The sequence below is a fragment of the Hylaeus volcanicus genome, chromosome 8 (genome assembly GCF_026283585.1).
Source record: "Hylaeus volcanicus isolate JK05 chromosome 8, UHH_iyHylVolc1.0_haploid, whole genome shotgun sequence".
NCBI classification, from domain to species: Eukaryota; Metazoa; Arthropoda; class Insecta; order Hymenoptera; family Colletidae; genus Hylaeus; species Hylaeus volcanicus.
In genome coordinates, this window is record NC_071983.1 from 14,099,824 (window position 1) to 14,120,713 (window position 20,890).

The 20,890-nt window shown below is 34.5% G+C and overlaps 2 protein-coding genes across 6 annotated transcripts in view; both read right to left on the reverse strand.

Annotated features, from left to right (window-relative positions):
• The window catches only part of LOC128881079 (neurocalcin homolog), a 160,618-nt gene that overhangs the window by 34,610 nt on the left and 105,118 nt on the right, over positions 1–20,890 (reverse strand). The window lies entirely within an intron of this gene.
• LOC128881080 (neuronal calcium sensor 2) overlaps positions 1–20,890 on the reverse strand; it is a 144,062-nt gene that overhangs the window by 18,218 nt on the left and 104,954 nt on the right. For all 5 annotated transcript variants that reach the window (XM_054131774.1, XM_054131777.1, XM_054131773.1 and 2 more), the window contains 2 exons: positions 12,218–12,336; positions 3,897–4,040 (listed from right to left, as the gene is read on the reverse strand). In XM_054131774.1, coding sequence (XP_053987749.1) covers positions 3,897–4,040; positions 12,218–12,328 — 255 coding nt within the window. In that variant the 5' untranslated portion in view covers positions 12,329–12,336. The remainder of the gene's footprint in view (positions 1–3,896; positions 4,041–12,217; positions 12,337–20,890) is intronic.

The window sequence follows — 20,890 nt, forward strand, 5'->3', positions numbered from 1 at the left end:
TATCACAAATAAGAATTCTTTCCTTTAGAAACGCGTTAATCAAATTTGTATACCACTAGTAGAGAATATTAAAGTCATAGGATGTGTTAGACCTCGAGGTACTTTCCCTACGATGAATAACGTGTGGATACACCATAGCTAGCCGCGAATGCTGTTGCTAAGATACTCATATGTGCATGGCAATACACGCGCATCTGTTCCACAGCAATTCAGTCAACCCTCGAATAGTCTTGTTGGCTCTGGCAGACCACAGTCAACAAATATTGCTTTATAACTAGTAAAGGAATAGCATCCACCGAGCCAGCTTTTGTATACCTTCCAAGTAATTCGCTGAGCACTTGTCAACACTGCCGAAGACCTCTGAGCCAATATATCATATGTGCCAAAAGGTAAAGAAACTGTGCGGTCCACTTGTGACCTCAAGAGCTTCGACGTGATTGATTTTAACCGAAGTAATAACAGTTCTCTTAAAACTTGGTTATTTATATTATATATTTACTATGCAATATTTTCAGGTGTTTGGAGTTAGAGAAAATAATATATTATTAAAATAATTCACTCAATATTTAGTTTGTTCTGTGCAATGTTAATGTTTAGAAGAAATAATTGAGCAAGATGGTCGTGTAGTTTCGATGTGGTGGTTATTTATCGATCTAAGCTTGCGACCTAATATTTAAATTTATATGAAATATTGTTGTATAAGTGATAGTATGTCACAGAAGACATATATTTTCCCAATATAGATGCTCTTAGTTTGTCATTGCCTTCTTAAAAATATTTTCACTTTCATCAATATTCATTCAAAAGTTTGTTAAGTATTTAAACTTGAGTTGTAAAACATGTTATCATAAATGGGACGAGTACTCGTTACTTAAAAAAAAAAAAGGTTTTCTTTTGAAAACGTAGTAGATGGATTTTTATGTTAATTAAAATCTTTGTTCAAAAGATTCCTTTCATTCCAATAAGGTGTTAAAAATGATTGAATACGTGCCACGAATTCTTTTCGTTAGATATGTATTTGGAAGGGTCACGTAGTAATCCAGAAAATTCCAATATACAAGGGATAAGAACGCGCAACACTTGTATTTACCTAAATTACTTTTGAGGTCAGTCGGTATAAAAGAGTTACAACAAAAAGGGGATTTATTCTTTATTCCACGGAATTTGGGTCAGTTCCTCCTGCCCCGTCACAATGCACCAACGAATCGTTCGCAACTTATTATTATCAGGGTGGCCCAGAAAATATTGCACAGTTTTAGTCACTTTGCTTCCTCTTAGCTTTCAACTGTCTGTCCAAACAAAGTAATCAGAGCACGAAAAAGGACAATTTAAAATTACTGTATTACTGTACCATTACTGTACCATGCTCAGTATCGCGGAGGATAGTTATTGTTTTTGAAACGATGGCAATTATTTATCGAAATAATTTTCATTACATTACAATTTAGTTTCAAATTTTGGCATTTTACTCGATTATGCAAAATCTTCTGTTTTTATTGTAGTTCTATGCATTGGGTTCTCTTCAGGAATAGTCAAGGGTACGCATTGAGCTCATGTTAAAATACAAAGGCAAATGAAGGTTTGAAAGAATATAAAAATTACCATAAAAGGGAGGGAAAAAAAGGAGGAGATTAATAAATTGCAGTTTTGAATTGTGCATTGTCTTCCAGGACACTCTGACATTATTTGTAGAGGATCAAGGCGAAATTGGAATAATCGCTCACTTGTGCAAGACGACCTCTAGAATCCAATAATTTCACAGTAGCCTTTGACCGAAAATTTCGACTCGTTACTCCCGTTGTAGTATGCAAATTCGGCTGGCGCGGAGGGGCGTGTTCAGAACTCAATCTCGGCAAGCACCGACGATACAAATTTACGATTCCGTCGTCACCTACAATTTTCCTCGACCGTTCTCGCGACGCAACACCTGCCTGACACGTAACATTTTCTGTTACTTGATAATTTAATTCATCCGCGAAATACCAGAGACCGGCAAACTTTTATTTGAACAATAAATGACGAATTCGCGCGCGACGTTTATTGGACTGAAGAGTTAAAGCTTCGCTCGCTGCGAAAGATTTTACTATGCAAATTGAATTGCAATTTTCTAGGAAAAATGGAATTAACTGAAACGACGAAAAGTATACGTTTCGGTTCCAATATTCCAGGACTCAAGCAATACTTTATAGATTATTCATAAATATATATTGATAGGGTGCTCTATCTTTTCTGGGATCAGAAATAGATCTTTTTATTAATATTCTTGCTTAAGGCGATATAAAATATTGGCTGCAAAAAAATCATGAAAATTGCCTCGCAAGTGGTCTAAAAGCAGTGTGCCCCTTTAAGTTGATAATATACTATTTATTGAAATTTTAAATGCATAAAAAAAAAATGAGAAATATAAAATTAAGAACGTCTCACAATAAATGGAAACTATAAATTTAAAAAATCAGGAGTTCTAATCCTGTTAGACCAGCACTCAATTACTGAGCGTTTGGTATGCCTCGTTATTTCAATCGTGGAAACTTTCATGTATCACACCGTAAAAAATTATTTTGAAAAAATGTAAAGAATCGGTAAATACAGAGCAGTATTTTAATGCGATCAAGTTGAACGTAGCTGTATAACTTTTAGCAACTGTACTTACTTTGATCGTAAAGAGTTACGTGAGTGCTCTGCTGGGGTTAAGTAGATACGTACGATACACTGGGTTAGAGAGCTCTAGCAGTGCGTTGACACGTGCACAGTGAATTACATACTTGGGGGTGTATAAAAGCTCGTGCGTCAGGCGCTGTTCTATTACTATGTAGTTATAAAGATATATTTGTCGACTAGGGTCTGAAAACTTTACCAGACTCAATGGGTTGAGGGGTTATGTACACCTAGACAGGCTTAAAATAGAGTATTGTTTCAGCATTTTTTTCACCTGTACAATTGATTTCACTAAACGAGTATAATTAACATTTTAACACGTCGACTGCCGAGCTAAAACTTGTGAAAATTTCTATACACTTAATATTTTGTTTCGAGACTATTGTAGATTAGATAATTCAACATCTCTCGTAGCCTTCAATTTTTTAACGTCGCCAAATTCACGAATTCTGTCCAGACTTATCTTCATTATTGTCTGATCTTTGAAATTTATTTTTTTAGTTCCTTAATAGAAAGTCCTGTCACCCATTCCTGGGTGACGTGGCGACGAACGTGTTAAAGAATCATTTATTTTGTAAGTAGTTTAATTGAAGTATTTGTCGAATGGGGAGTACAAAATAAAGCAACAGCTATGGAGACTTATAGTAGGGCGAATATCTCAAGTAGCATGAAGCAACTTTGCTGTCAAGAAATTCTTTAATAATAAGATATCATACTTCGCTCATACATCACACCTAATTATTGAAATATTTATCTAAATAACATGGTAGAAGTTGTTCTACGAGAAAAATGTCACATAGTCTCGCTTTTTTAGATCAACAGATGAATTCAGACTTACGGGGCGTAGAGAAAGTTCGTAGACACCGTTTGATCACTATTTTCCTCTCACGATTTGTGATACTGCCTTTTAAATGTTTATTTTTAATTAGTTTCGTAATGTAATAAGATACCATGGACATAATTAGACAAAACTATTATACTGGGTAATAGCAAGAAATTGTTTAATTATTTTCATTTACAACGACTATCGACAATCATAGAAAAATCTTTTAATACCAAAAGTACAACATTTTTTTATTTATCAACGGAGGGTCTTGTATAGAATTTTACGAACTTCCGTTTAGTATATTACTTGAAAAATTTAAACTTTGATACAACTTGTATGATAACAAAAGATGTCGATGAACTTTTTCCGCACCCTGCAAAGATTCTTCCAATTGTTTTGAATGAATTCGTCTTACCTTAAAATCGATGTAGCCATTTTTGTCCATGTCGAATGTTCGAAAGACATGATCACAGAATTCCTCCGCGTTGCCAGACGGGAAGAACATTTTGTACATGTCGACAAACTTCGCTGGCGTTAATCGGCCATTCGGGCAGTCTTGCTGTAACATTCAAGAGAAAGTGTCGTTTGCAACATTTCCTTTTTTCATGTGATCTATAACATACAATATAGACCAGATATATCGAAATTCATTCTTGGAACGCAATGCTACAAATATGTAGTAAATAACACTTTAATCCTTGTATCGATAACCTATTTTACTCTGAAGTATCCATTAACTATATTCATCAAACCTGACTTAATCCCAATATCAATAATACATCGATCATAATTATATCTAAAACAAGAGTGTACCCTGCAAATAACCTGTGTACGAAGTATTCGACAATTTCTCATACCAAGTTAGGTACAATTTGAAGTTTGTGTCTGTTTAAACTTCGCCATTCAATTTATATCCCATTATTAGTCTTCAACGATGGCCCTACCGTATAACTTTTGCAAAAGTAATGTATGATTTTGATTGTAGGGGATTCAATTTTAAACATCTCGGTACTGTTGATGGAAACATAATGCTACACGTTACATACTAACGTTTGAAGTGTGATGCGTACGGATGAGAAGACGAGTCCCAAGGGATACCAGCGGCATACATAGTTTAGGCAGCGGTCTGAATTCCCTCGAGCCTCATCTACTCGTTCGTACAATATACAATCATAAGCGTGTCCAGAAAGAGAAGAATACGTTCCCCACAAACAATCAAAATTCATGAACTCCTGTGTATGTAGGACAAAATTTACACAACTTTTCTAACAACGACATAGAAGGTATACAGGGCGAGTCACCTAACGTTACCAACTCAAATATGTTTGTTGTTTTCAAAGATACATCAAATATCATCAGGACACAGTTGAATTGTTCAATGAGGCTCACACGATGCCAAAAACATTTTGATTAATTATGGTCGTTGAATTCATAATGAAAGGGACTATCATTGTAGGTGTTTGAAAAAGGGTGGTTCCATTTAAAAAAATGAAAGTGGCCTTGATATCTTAAAAAACAATGACATAAAAACAAAAATGTTTTTGGCATCGTATGAGCCCCATTGAACCATTCAACTTTGTCCTTATGATATTTGATGTATCTTTAAAAACAACTAAGATATTTGAGGTGGTAACGTTAGATGACTCACCCTGTATATTCATGTTGGATTTTCTAAGAAATCAATGATGAGCACAAAATTAGTGTTCTCTATTACCAATCAATAAATAACAAAGAATTTCATTGAGTCATTCGCAACGCAGTGATATATACGAACAAAATTAAAAACAAAGAAAACGATTTCAAATGCCATAAAGTAATTAATTAGATAGATAGATAAATAATTTATTCCTTGTAATTTTTACACAAGGAAATTAAAATTGAAATGAACGATTAAAAACAAAGGAAATTGAAATTAAAAATTAAGAACACAGAAAAGTAATTAAAGAGATAGATAGATAGATCATTTAATCCTTGTAATTTTTACATAAGAAAGAACTTTTGCTTAGATCACATCATTTACAAATCATAAAGAGAAAAAGAGAAAAGAAAACGTTTAACCTATATAAATAATTAATTAACACAAGCATACTTAACATAATCTTCTGTAAATTAAGAATTATATGAACAAACCCAAAATGGTTGGCTATAATACAAGGTGCGATTTCACTTTTAGCATAGTTCTCAGGTGAATCTAATAAACGTTTGTCCAATATTTCACCAAACGTATATTTCATCGACGTCTGACAATCGGCGTTGTTCTTTTGTTAGAGAAGTACACAGGAAGAGAAAAAATGGGGCAGCAGGTGGCGTTATTAATAGATTTGAAAGCGGCGTTTGATTCGGTAGATAGCTATCGGGAGTAGACGACGAGAGAAAAGGAGCGATGTAAGAGGGTTGCGAATAAGGATAGACGAAGTGTATGGGTAGACGAGAAATAGGGTAAAAGTGGGAGAGTGCGGAGACAGGTGAGAGCTTTTGGACGGCTAGGGTGGCCAATGAGCTCTTATCTATTCAATATAGTGACTGCGGATATGAAAGGAGAGATGAGAAAGGAAGCTGGGGTGGAGTAAGATTAGGCGAGGGAAGGTATACACGCTGGAGTGCGGGAATGATGCGATGTTGATGGAGGAGGATGAGGTCGAATACAAACGATGATGAGGCTGGAAAGGTATTTGGACAGGAAGAGATTGGAATTAAATGTATGGAAGATCAGGGTGATAAGATTTGAAAAAAGAGAGGGTAGGCGAAAGAGGGTTGAAGATAGCGGGGAAGTTAGATAAAAGAGTGTAGGGATTTATATATTTAAGATACTCATTTATACCAATGTTCTTTTTGTAATCAATGTGTTTGAAGTTTTCAGGTGTCGTTAAAAATATTCTAATTAGCACTACTATATTACATTATGAAGATTAATATATTATACCTAATAAATACCCTTAAAGTTTACCTTATAATTTTCAATTAATTTTTAACATAAAGAACACGTTATTGTGGTTTAAATATAAAAGCTAAGTATATGGTGTCGCTGGCTTTTTTTTAGATCTATCGATAACCGACATTTTTGTATTCCATTATTTTCACGTATGTCCAACCATTTGCCAATGGAATTTGGTCAGCGTACGCCAATAAGTAGCCAAGCAACGCTTTTCTCCCGATTTGATTTACAAATCGTTGAAATTTCAAATTGAAAACGTATTTTTATCGTATTATTTTTAAAATAAAACGTAGCCTATGTTACTCGGGGATAGTGTATAGCTTTTTATTACTAAACAAATTTTTAAAATCGGTTCAGTACTTCCGGAGATTAACCCCTACATACAAACAGACAAACCTCTTTATAATATTCGTAAAGATTATACAAATTTGCAGGAAATAATAAGTTAATTATTGTCAGTCGTGGAACTTCACAACCTCACTTATTGTTAGTCTATATCACGAGTTTCGTCTGGAATTACATACAGTACTGACAAATACTTATTCCATCACTTGTAAAAATCAATATAATATTTTCCTAACACGGTAAAATCTTGATTATTGCACCAAATCTATGCAATACAAAGCTTCACTCATTGTTTGCTCTCAACAGATACAGATAATGATCGCTATAGAATAAATAAAGTTAGGTGTAATATTGGAAGTTATATGCTGTATAGGCTTTTCTTATCAATTGCGTTGATTGCACTTATTGAGATTCTACTATGCTAATGTTAACTGACGTGTCAGCGATAACATGTTAACACGTTTATACTCCAACATTCAAGTTATGCCAACGTACGCTTCCAGTATCCCCCAAAAATCATGTCAACTTCGATTATTGTAAATTTGAAGCTGAACATTTCTGCAATAATTCCTTTAATAATTAAAACATCCGCACTACCTTCAGCTTTACTTATTGCTCAGCTATCATCCCCACTATTTATGGATACCATGCAATGATAGAGGTAGATCTACTCTCATGTAATAATAATCAAGGTTACACGTTACGCTATCGTCCCAAACTCGTTATTATCTTTATCCTTGCGATGAGATGTGATCTACGATGCCAGGAAACAGAAAACACCGAGGAGCGAGAAGGGCAGACGCGGGGAATTGGGAAATGAGGGTTCGCGGAGGACTGGAGAAGACGCCTCTGGATATTCGGCACGTTAGCGTGGGCGATGATGGAATACTGGGCGGTGGTATGAGACTGGTGGAGGAAGTGGAGGAGGTTGGAGGACGCGCTGGAACGATATAGAACCTCGGTGGACTTTGAGGGTGGAGTGGAGAACGCAACCAGGGTTCTCGGTGAATCCTCCCTCGCAGAGACAAAAGTTGAGAGCAAGGGCAGGCAAAAGAGCGTGGAATTCTGAGATGAAATTGATGGAAGGGAGAGGGAACTAGCTGGCACGAAAGTGTTCGGAGGAAAACAGGGAAAGAGCAGGAAAGAAGTCAGACGGAAAGGGAGAAATGGGAAGAAGGAGTTTCGGCTGAAAAAGAGGGTCGGAGATATTGGGTGTAGGGAAAAGTTCCTTCGTCGTTTCTTCCCTTTTGTTTTTTTAAAGGAAGAGCAAACTTGGCTAGAATAATGCACAACGGCATGGACAATGTTTTTCGAATCACGTTTGCCATTCTATTTAATGTACATGGCACATACAGGCCAAAATTCAAAGTCGATTTTCTCGAAAACAAACCTCGGATGAAAAATTTGTATTTTATATTTCTGACTTATTTTTTTCATCGTAGAATCACCCTCTTTTCGCTTGTACCACTAGTTACCGAACACCTTGTATTAAGAGGACCAGAAAGAAATGTCGTTTCTTTTACATTAGATTAAAAAAAATACATTTACAATATGTTTCTATTTTTAATCAATTATGTAATCGTCCTCGTTATCAACAACCTTTTGCCATCTAGTGTGCAAATTTTCAATACCCGATCGATAAAAATCAATTGGTACACAGTGAGCTGATAAATGATAAACAAGTATTGACACTCGCAGAAACGACATTACTTTCTAGTCCTTTTAATAGATAGAACTTAGGACTGGCATGCCTCTTTTCGACTAACTACCAGAGATTAGTAAAACTTTATTATTATTCTTCATAATAATTATTAACGATTTCAGAACATTAGCTAAAGTGGAGTCGAAAGCGTTAACCCTAAGTTAGTAATTTATTTGATCGTCAGTATTGTGTACAAGGTATCGAGTTGATAGTCTTGAAAATTTCAAGAGGCCATTTTATTGACCAAAATAAGATGAAAATCATTTCCTTAACTCTTTATGGATGAGCGTGGCAGATAAACGACTATTTTAAAAACGCCTGAATATTACATTTTAAGAATAAAAATAAGATTTGAATGTACTACTTACATAATTTTTGTAAAGGAAATTCCACAACTAATTACAATATAATTTACATAAGTAGTTGATTTATAAGCGCCTCTCCTCGCGAGGTTTCGATTGATTTGAAAACGGTATATACTCATGAACAGGAAATACGTTATTTATAAATATTCTAGGCTCCATCGGGAGGACTGTGGCACGACATTGGACGAATCGAAACTTTGCAGACCTGCCACTCCCATGCATTCTATCAGATTGAACTTTACGCGATGTCATTTATCTTGAGCTTCTGAAACAGCCTATGTTGCCTCCATTTACCAAATTTAATTGAAAAACTCGCTCGTCCGAGTTGTAAACCGTACCGAGAGCCCGCGCGAAATACGTGACAAACTGAAAATCGTCGACGTTAACGACGGTTTGTTTGGTTTAATTAGTTTGTGCGCAACGAGTTTAACTTGAACTGTTTAAATTATCTGAGCAACTCGAAGCGACCCACTTTTTCGAGGCGCCAGCGATTCCCCTACCGCAATTGCTTGACTTTAAGGTTCAATTAACCGAGGTTATCTGCTCTCGTGGAAACGTAATAAAATCTGATTCACTTCGGGCTAATGCGCATTATTTCTGTTATCTGACCGAGGAAACTGGAATAAATTCACTGATCCGTCGATACACCGACTCCTTGGACCAGACGGATATCCTTATAAGAGCACATTTACGATTAATTCGTGCTACTTTTAACCTGTTATCTGTGGAGATGCTCGTGAAAATGTTCACGAGGCTAAAACTCTGTTTCGAGTAGGCTATATAATTTGTGGTAATGCTTATCTTTACGACCTCGCAAAGTTCACGAATCTCAGCCGGATTTATTATGCTTAACATTCTACCTTTGGAATTAATTCTTTCAGTTCCATTGTGAAAAGCCCTCTCAATACTTCTGTTGCGATATAATTTGTACAAGACAGGAATTTGTATCATTTGTGTTTTCTAATCAAACAGCTTCTTTTATATCCTTCGACGAGACAGTTTGTAACTCGAGAACGAATAATCCTTAATGCCTGGCAAAAATTAAACAAGTATCATGCAAAGTATCAAACAAGGATCATTGAAATCCATTGGTCTAATACTATTTATATAATTAATACGGGAAGAGAGTCAAAATTTAATAATATAAATGAATGTACATATTATATACATTTATTTAGATTAAAAAGATATAAGGAAAATAGAAAGTCAGTTGCTATTGCCAATAACGACGATTACTAATCTAATTATAACCCAGACTTTTCAATACAAAAAACAATTGTAAATATACACATAACGCCAGTCTTAATTATACTTTTTTCGCGAACCGATACATTAGTTGACTGGTTTTATCACCGCAACGTAAAACCGCAGTCAATTTCAATTTTTGTGTGCGAGGTTAAACGCCAAACATTCAACATGTCGACTGCTATGTCACCTGGATGTGGCTGACACGTGAAATCCATAGGGAGCCGTGTCACCTGAATATTTTGCCATGTCACGAACGATATTAGTCGACAGTTCTGTCAGAACGTGACGGGATAAATAAAACATCGATAATTGCGAAAATAATTATGAAAATAATAAGTACGGTTTACTGTAGGCATTTGGACACACTGAATAGTCATGTCAATTATTTCTGCGAGGTGAATTTATCAATTATTTATAACAATATCGAATAATAATAATAAAATTCTACGATGAAAAAGCTTGCTAGTGTCAATAAATAGAAATTGAACAATTTCAACCTAGATTGCAATCAATTTATCGTTTTCATTAGTAGTAGAAAAGCGTTGCTTGATTACTTTATCGTCGTACGCTGACCAAATGGTTGGACATACGTGAAAATAATGTAATACAAAAATATTGGTTATCAATAGATCTAAAAAAAAAGGTCTGCAATATGATATACCTAGCTTTTATATTTAAACCACAATAACGTGTTTTTATGTTAAAAATTAATTGAAAATTATTAAGTGAACTTTAAGGGTACTTATTAGATATAATATATTAATGTAGGATTGGGTTTTTTGAGAATTGTTGGATAATATGGGGAAAATAACTTATAGAAAGAATGAATGTATTATGAGAATAATTACAAAGAAGATTATAAGTTTTTGTTTGCGCTTCGACACGCTACGTTTTACACACTGCCTTTTGTCGACGCTTGACGCTCGCTACGTGCGACGTGCTTTATAAAAAAAAGAATCATTGTATCACCTGGGAAATTTCATGAAGATAAAATTTGCTCTTTACAGCACGTTATTTGGTCGCATAGTTTGGGGGATAATGAAAAATATAAATTGGAAATCTATCTTTATCCTACACCCAGCTAAATGCGTTCATCTGTTACGAATTACCAAACTACATACTTACATAAACATTACAGTGATTATTGCACATACGCGAATAAGAATAGTATTCCACGCGGGTGAAACCGCGGAGCGCAGCTAGGAATAAATATTTTTGGACACGAAATATTAACTCTATGATATATATGAAAGCAGACAAAAATTAGATTACCAGACATCGAGCAGACATAGGATAAGTAGTATGATCGAGTGCTGTCAATCGTTTCATTAAATTATTCTGTACGTCCAAAAAACCATAGCCTGATGGGACTCGTGCGCGAATTTAGCGTGACATTGAAAGTGCTAACGAAGTTAGTATACGCACGTACAAAATATAGGAAAACACGAAACAACGGGTGAAATTGCTTTTCACTCTGTTTTGAAACATATGAAATTCAATTCACAGTCGTCATGTACAGAATACAAAATGCAATGTAAATATTGCAAAGCACATGGGACAGTATGCAGAGTTGTTTGGCCATAACGAGCCAGCACGTTGTTCCTTTCTAGAGTTGTTTGTACAATCACTGATGCATTTATTGAAACTTTTTCTACGCTTTGGCTGTTTGCACGAACAAACAAACAAAAAATCATACACAGTTATAACTGGAATTGGATACTTGTTTAATTTCCACAATATATCTTTTTACTATGGTGTTCGAGTAGACATGGATATTTAAACAATAAATTTTTGACAGGTAGCCCTTTGTTGCAGAAAGTGTTGAGTTCAGAGCCAAGATAAATTTGCGTGTAACTTATTAATTTCTTTAAAAATTAAAAAGAAATGTGAAGAACATATGTAGGATGTACAAATGAAACGTTTCGATGGAAGAATAAAAAATATTTCACTGAAAATTATTCAAAAGTTACATGCGCACATTTCAAGAAAAATAAAAAGAGATATCGAAGACAAATAGTGGCCCAAAACAATATTAATAAAGCAACATAGTGTATCTCAAAGAATATAAAACAATTCACATTCGACCGATCAGAACAATTCTTCTTATACTAAAGATGCAAATATCGTGATGTTGTACTCACTTTAAATCCCTTGTACCATTCCTTTATAGTCGCTTCGTCATATCTCGTGTGCGACTTTAGGAAATCCATATCCTCTTTGCTCAACTTGTCTTTGCTCCCAAAACAACCCATTTTGCAGTCTGTAACAATAAATAACACGAAGGTTAAAGTTAGACGTGAAAATATTGCAAAAATAATACAACTCGAAAAGGTAATCAAAAGGGACATTGTAATTATACAGGTTCATTTTATCGAGATAATTAACAGAAATTACATAGAATTCACAGGAATTAAATCATACGTAAGTAATGCACAATTAAAATGTAAAAATGCTATCTTCAGTAAAAGGTTGTATATGTACAAGACAAGGTTATTTTAAAGGTCGAAAGGTACTCCAATCTTCTGAGTAGAAGAGAGTACAACCGAACGACCCTGCATTCCTGCTACTGCAGCTAATCATCACCAATCATTATTAGCTGTGACGTCACTTGCTCGAGGCAGTGCCCCAAGCTTTACCCTAGGGGCAACTACGGGCGCTCAAGTAACAAGCCCAGTTGTCCAAGTCTGTTGTAAGACACCGTTTTACTACGAGATTAAACTTTTCTTTTCTCTGGACTTAGAAATAGCGCATAGTAACTACAAAAACACATTAAATAACGCGTTTAGTGTATTTAATATATCCGCTTATATGTATGCATTCAATATATTCTAGAAATACTAACCATAAGCGAAACCTATGAGTTGAAACGTTTAAAATAAATTAATATTCGTTTTATGTTGAATTATTCAGGCTTTTATGGAAAAAAAAATACATGTCGAATTGAGTAACCTCTTCCTTTTCGAAGTCGGTTAAAAATATAAATCATCTAAAGCATAACCAAATAACGGATCCAATGAATTTATACATAATACATACATCTTTCAACAGATGAATACATTAAACACGTAACGTATTAAGTAATGTGAAATAATTTGATATCCTGAGTAAGAAAAGATGATATCGTTTCATTTAATACATACATGTATACATGTATCCATACATACGTACATTTCATTTATACATACTACATACATCTTTCATCAACAGATGAATACATTAAACACGTAACGTATTAAGTAATGTGAAATAATTTGATATCCTGAGTAAGAAAAGATGATATCGTTTCATTTAATACATACATGTATACATGTATACATACATACGTACATTTCATTTATACATAATACATACATCTTTCATCAACAGATGAATACATTAAACACGTAACGTATTAAGTAATGTGACATAATTTGATATCATGAGTAAGAAAAGATGATATCGTTTCATTTAATACATATATGGTCCTCTAATCATTCCTGTACCTCGTAAGCAATCTTGGTAAAAATCTTGTAAATTCCATATTTTAAATAGAAGAACGTGGCATTAGTTAACCCAACTTAATTTTACCTCTGAGGAACAGATTTGTTTAGGTAACCGTGTCGCGAAAACGGAAAAGAGAAAGACAATTACGTTCACGTCAGGGGTCGTTCCGAGATCAATGTTTCGAAATGTAAATGGAGCTTGAGAAACTCAATCTGAATCGTGATGTTGTATACGAGCAACGTGTAAATCAGATAGAAGCACGTCGAAAAGAAATGTTGAAACGAACTGAAGGTATTACCGCAAACCCCTTACTCCTCTAATCTGACACTTCGTGAATTCCCGCTCGCGAAGCCGGAACTGAAGATCAAAGGCAATGGTTCCGAAACTGTTGACCACGTTTAAGAGCCTGTGACAGGCGTCAAGAAGAGTCTCACAGTAGCTGACAACCGATCTTGTTACGAGGGGAATTTAGAAGGTGTTACTTTGAAGGGGACTGTATTATTCTTCGCGATTAACCCTTTGACTGCGAAGAGCGCATATATACGTCCTCGATAAATGGGCTCAGAGAAATGTTTGTATTAATTAAGTCAATTTTTAAAAAGTATCAGCTTACAAAGGATGATGAAACGAAACTTTTTTATATTTACAGTTTATTCATAAAATGCTATGTTTCAAAAATAAAAATTGAAAAGTTAGAAGTTCGTTGGAAAAATTGAATTTCAGGAAGAAGGTCTTCTAAGTTTTCAATTTTTATCTCTGAAACTAAACATTGTATGGATAAACTGTAAATATAAAATACAGTTTCGATTTGTCATTCTCTATAAGGTGATATTTTTTGAAAATTCCATCAGACCATTGCGAGATCTCAGAAAAAAGGTCTTTTAAATTATTAATTTTTAATTTTGAAACTAAACGTCCTACGAATAAACTGATATATTTTTTAAATTCACACCTCTACGTCTCTTATAATTTCCAGCAAAATTCTCCCGCAGTCAAAGGGTTAGTAAAATACACGACTTTCAGAAAATGTAGTCATATTCTTTTCTGACACACTTCGTACGGTATATTTATTCTGAATATTATTATTATTGTATATTCATAAAGGTGATAAGTGTATTAAATCATAATTGTATAATACGAGAAACGCAAGTTGAAGGGTTGGGACTGAAGGATAGTTTCAGCCCTTAACGCTTCGTTTCCTAGGAATCTTTTCATAGGCATTTTGATTCCAATATTTATCCAAAATCTATTATCTGTTTTGGTTATCCATTTGCAATGCTCAATCTAAGAAAACAGAAGCAACTTTTAATATAAGAAAATCTTCCTTCAAGTAGTTAAAGGGTTACTATTGAGTTTCTGCGGGTTAAAAAGATACACGACCCTTAACTTTCGTTGCGATACAAATTCCCAAAGTTTCATTATAATTAAAGTTCGAAACTTCGCACGTGTTCTATGCAATGTAGTTGGACGAGAACATGTAAGCTGCTTCAGGAGCTACCAAAGAACCGATTAAACTACCCCCAAACATAAATTAAGCTGATCCAGAAAATGAAGCTGATTAAGTTATCTTGCGAAAAAGGAGGCTGTTTAAGATGCCCCGCACAGAATAGTTAATTGTTAAGGAGTCGGTTGAACTACCTCAGGGGTTAATTGAGACACACGGAAAACGAAGCTGATTTTGATGCCTGAGAGAGATGTGAAGCAACTGATTCACCTGCCTCCATGGCAAGGAATGGATTAATTTGCATTGGAGAGCTATCAAGAAGGCGATTGAGCTGATATCGTAGAAGTGTTGAGGAGCTGGTTAACCTGCCTCAGGGACTGATTGAGCTGCCTCACAAACAGAAACTAATTGAGTTACCTCTGAGAGGTGTCAAGGGACTGATTGAGGCGCCCCGTGAAAAAGAGTTGATTAATATGCCTTGGGGAGGGATGAAGACTGAACTGACTTGTTAAGTACCAGGTTGCGTTGCCTCAGGAGCTACCTGAGCTATCAGCTCAGAAGAAAAAGCTAAACAAGTTGACCTACGAAAAGTAATTCAGGACTAATATTATTCGAGAAGATGTATAGTTTACATAGACAATTACGTACAATGCTAAAGTGTTATTAATTTTGTTCCAGTAATCACTACTTTCAAGCAACAATTCGGATTTCATGCTGCATAAATAAAAAGAATTGTTAAAAGCATGTCACACGATGCTGTTGAATCCATCCATTTAATTGTTGATGTCACAGGACTTCGAAAAGTCGTATTAACTTGTGTTCAATGAATCACAAATATTTAATTAACAATTGGGTGAAAAATAGATAAACATTACTCGTCATTAAACATGATTTTGTATGTAAACTGACGTCCAAAAACGGTTCAAGTATTTGTGGGTTTTCCTTCACCTACGAAGTTTCGTTCTAATTCGATCTATAGCACTTGAGGTAGGCTTCTTGCGAGATCCCTGATCGGATTGTCCGCCTGTTTTTCTCCTCCACTTTACTCAAGTTGTATCGATAGTACCTAAGCAAACGTTCTTATGGATATTCCTTACGTTATGTTCAAGTTATTTAGCACCTTCAAAGTAACCATCGCTAAACCGATCTAATAGCAAACAATTTGATCATGATTCGTAGACTTTATTTCGTTTCCTCCATCTTCTACGTAGACAGATACAAACTCCAAAATCTGCTGTTTATATATTTCACACACAGATATATGCATACAAGAAAATACAATCTCGTTAGTCTTCAAGATACACATAAAGATTGTGTAATAGGAAAGTCAGGACTTGCTTTTAAGGAAATTATATTTCAATATTTCCTTAAAACTAATTCCCAAAGAAGACTTCATTTTCGGAGCAATTTGACTCGCGTCCGTAAAATCTCCCAAGAGTATTCTTTTTTCCACGAGATGTGTACTTTATTCTTCGATCCAGGGTGGATAGCTTCAGACGAGGCAGAAGTAATTCGCGAATTTCGAACCGTTGCAGCAATGAGAGCTACAAAACCACCGTGAAATGGGAATTGAAAGAGTGGGAGAGTGATATCGAAAGCGCAAGCACGCGCAGAGACGCGCAGCCAGACACAGAGACGTAAAATAATGTCGTAACGAGCGGTCGATACGAGGTTGGAATGAAGAGAGTTTCGAGAAAGGAGACGGCCTTTCCGACGGGTTCCTTCGTCAGGTAGAAGGAGTTTCATTTTCCACGTTCGAAGGGAGGTGAACTCGTGACTTGGTTTACAATTAGCCCGCTCCTGTGCAATGGTACACAATCACCAGTCAAACAACACTTCACGCTGTGCCTTTATTTTACACCATAAATTGCAACATAAGATGCCATTTCAGTTTAACTCTGAAGGAGCAGTAGATTACGTTACACAATGCTCGAATGAAATACGCTGCTGTATTGTGCAAAATAACACGGCTAACAATCGAGACCATTAATTTCAAAACAAGTCTACTTTTTTGACACTGTATGAATTATTTTCATGGAATTGTTTTCACTCTCGCTTGCGTGTCACCATTTGGAACACAACAATCTCGTGTTTAAGACGTTTTGACCTCAATGATAACGGTGTGATAAAATCTCACAACTACGTGAAAGATTTACCAAAAAAAGCTATACGTAAGAAGCTATCTAAATAGACAAAAATTAGGAAAAATAAAATACATGTTACGACATTTAGAAGACAAAACATACTTTAATTTACGTTACTAGTCGTTATCTGTGTATATAAAAATATGAATTTTCATAAACATTCCCATTCCAGTGATATATGATCAATTTTCATGAGAGCGACACAAAAAATCACTGAAATGAATGAAAAGTCGAAGAAAATAAATACAATAAAAACTGTTTTTCTTAAAATTATAGCAGACTTTGCCTTCTTGGAATTCATGAAATGATTAAAAAATTCGTTAAATAAATAATAACTGGTGTCATTACTTTCTGTTTCGTGATATTATTTCACGGAATCAGGGAAAAGAAATTCGTCATTGGGGTTGATAAAAATAGACACACTTCTGTAACAATACGAGCGTATTGCCGCGGAAAAATTTAACGGGTCGCATCAGAAAACATTCCTTTGTGCAGCGACGGACACGATGAGACTTCATGAAACGCGACGTAAATGTAGGACGTAATTAACACAACGCACACATAAGGGGAACCCCGCTTCTGAAAAGACGGCACCGATCTATGTTAATGGAATTGCGTCTGTTTACTTAGCTATTTACAGAATTAAATTACGGCTCGAGGGATTCGTGACGCATCCGACAAACAGATATATTTTTAATTATTGAGAGAGCACGTCAACGGTGAAACGACGAGCCTATAATAGTAACGTTTATTAAATTATTGCGAGCCGACAGTTCTGAATTCGTTTTTCGCTGAACCGTAAAAATCTGTCGTGAAAGTATATTTTTTATAAATGTATGATTTCGCGAAAAATGTTATACGACGAAAATATTTTTATAATATTCTAACGAGGAATTCTTTGTTTGGTCTTTCATTACTTCGTGAAGTCAAAAGTAAACACGCACGGGTAGTATTCAGACCATTAATTAATGCAGTAGAAAAGAAAATATTTAATGATATTTTCTATATACATATTCACGTTGACCCTCTTTAGGAAAGTATAGAATACTTCTGTAAATGTATATGTACGAAGAGTGTGCATCCCGAGGACGAAATATTTTTACTTTCAGGTAAACCATACAAAACATGAAGGTCTTCTCATATATTTTTATGTAATTGAAGAAATTTTGTTGTAAAGTTGAAATTTCTGGAGTAATGTCGCTGCATAAATTAAAACTGCAATAAGAAATAATGTAATTAGACCACATACTCAAAAGCACATACTTATTAGTTTGCTAGTATAACAATTATAATTAAAATAGACAACTATAAGATCAAATATTTAAAGATTGTTTAAATACTTTGAAACATGTTTAAATATCATCCAAAGCTACAACATATTGCGATAACAGCAAAATTCAAAATATGACTTCGAAAACTGTCCGATTTGGCATGGGATGACCCCGTCCAGTGTCGCAATGGAGCAACAACTATTGGTTACTGTGCTCACGTACTGTGGATAATTGTACACCTGCAGAATTATACGTTATACGGGTAATTCTACACCTCCAGAATTTTTATATCTTCATTTGATCCACACAACATTCGTAGAAGATTCAAATGAAATGGATGCCGAATGAAAAATGCATATAAGCAAATAAAAAATGGGCAACATTCTTAACTAAATAAAATCTCGAAATTCAAATTTTAATAATAACATGAAATTATATTTTATGCTAAACGAATCAAAACTAATTTGTACAACATGATTAATACACCAGTATATTATTTGAATGGAATTTGTACAGCTGCGCATGTGACAATATTTATTAAATGGAAAACTTGGAGTTAATTCAATATAATGTGGGTTGTTAATACCTTAATATGAACAAGTATAATACAATCGCCGATAAATATACAGGTTATAAATATATTTCTCGATGTTTACAACACCGTCACAAGATCGATGGATGTCACGATTCACAAGTTTAAATTTTTCTTTACCTTCGACAAAGTAATTCGTTTCACAAGCGGTTAGTGATAGAGAATAGCGGCGCTTACTGTGATGAAACGAAATAAAAGGTAAAAGGCGAAAGCGGAAGGAAGAATAATATCCGTTGCACGATCAAACCTTTATGAACTTTCTAGGCATCTTGGCAAAACTCTATCATAAACCAAAAGTTGTTTGTAACTCGGAAAAGAACCGTTTCCGGGCATATAATCGTATAACCTCTTTTCATCCGTGACGCCAGTGGAACAGGCTCCTAAACTTTGATCACTTACTCTTTAAACAATCTACAGCATACCCAATGAGAACGATACAGAATTTATTATACATTTTAAAAACATCTAGAAAACTAGCATAATTACGTAACAATTATTCCAGTAATACTCTTCTACGCGTAATATGGATGAATTAAAAAGTACCAATTTATTTTCATCTTTTTCAGTGAGACAAATTTATAGAACCGTAATATCAATGTCGAATGTAAAACATTGTTGTCAGTTACTTCATTTTTAATCTAATACGTTTGATGCATTCAAGTATAGTATTTGTAAAATTTATACTTTCTTTCGTAGAATTTCTAAATTTTAGTAACCGTAATACAGACGTTCAATAACAAAAAAAAAACAAAACTAAATAAATATTCTAAGTAAGATGAAATAACTCGATAACGATATAAAGAGCTATAGTTTACTAACATCATAGCGCACGATCAATAAAATTATTAATGTTATAATGCATGATCGGTAGCATTTGAATGTATTTAAACGTGACGTAAGTTTGTAATATGTTTAGTACATTGGTTATAGTATACTCGGTTTCAGCCACAGATCCACAATTTTCATTGCAAACATGTACCAGTTATCCAGAGTAGATGGTTTCCTGTTAGTTCAATAAATGTACTTCAACGGTGCTAATTGCACAGGCCGGATCGTTTCTCATCGTAAAACGGTACGTCATTGCCAATGAACACACACGTATAATTCTCATAAATAGAACGCATCGTTAAATGAAGTGCGTTAAGATGACGTATAAAAATTTATGATCTTGATATAGCACGATTAAAATTGCTTCTATATTCCATTGCGTTTTGGTATTGTTTATTTACCATTAGGTCATTCTAAATTGTTGTTGTACATTTTCTTTCCACGTTTAAGTATATCTAAATGTTTGTTGGTAGTCAGGAAAAGTACACCCTTCAATCATTTCAAACTATTTTAGTATCCATTGCAAGTTTATACGTTTTGATATTCTATTTCTTTCTTTATGTTTTTAATAAAACAAACAAATTTTTATGGGTATCGGTTCTTAATAGCCTTGTCTAGATGGACTCCAAAAAATTAAATTCTTCTACCATTTTCCTCAACCTTTAAGTTTTGAGAATATTATACTCAAAGGATTACGCGTTACTCTAAAGGAGTCAATTAATTTATACTTGTAAAAATTGCTATAGCTTGGCAGAATATATGTAAAAGTGTTCACAGTAGTTGAAATTGCTATGTCCAATAGTTTTCTGACAAAAAAGTCTCAAACATCCCTCAATTTTGGAGCAACAAATTGAACCAACCACATTTCAGGAAATATTACGTTCTACACAATCAAGAAGTTGATTTCTGTTCTAACATCTCGAACATTAATAACTCTTCGAAGACCTGTCGATATATCTGTAGTACCAGATTTATAACAATATCTCCAATACAATTTTTACCAACAAAAGACAAAATTTCAATACTTTTTAAACACTTTTTTTCTTTTAGTT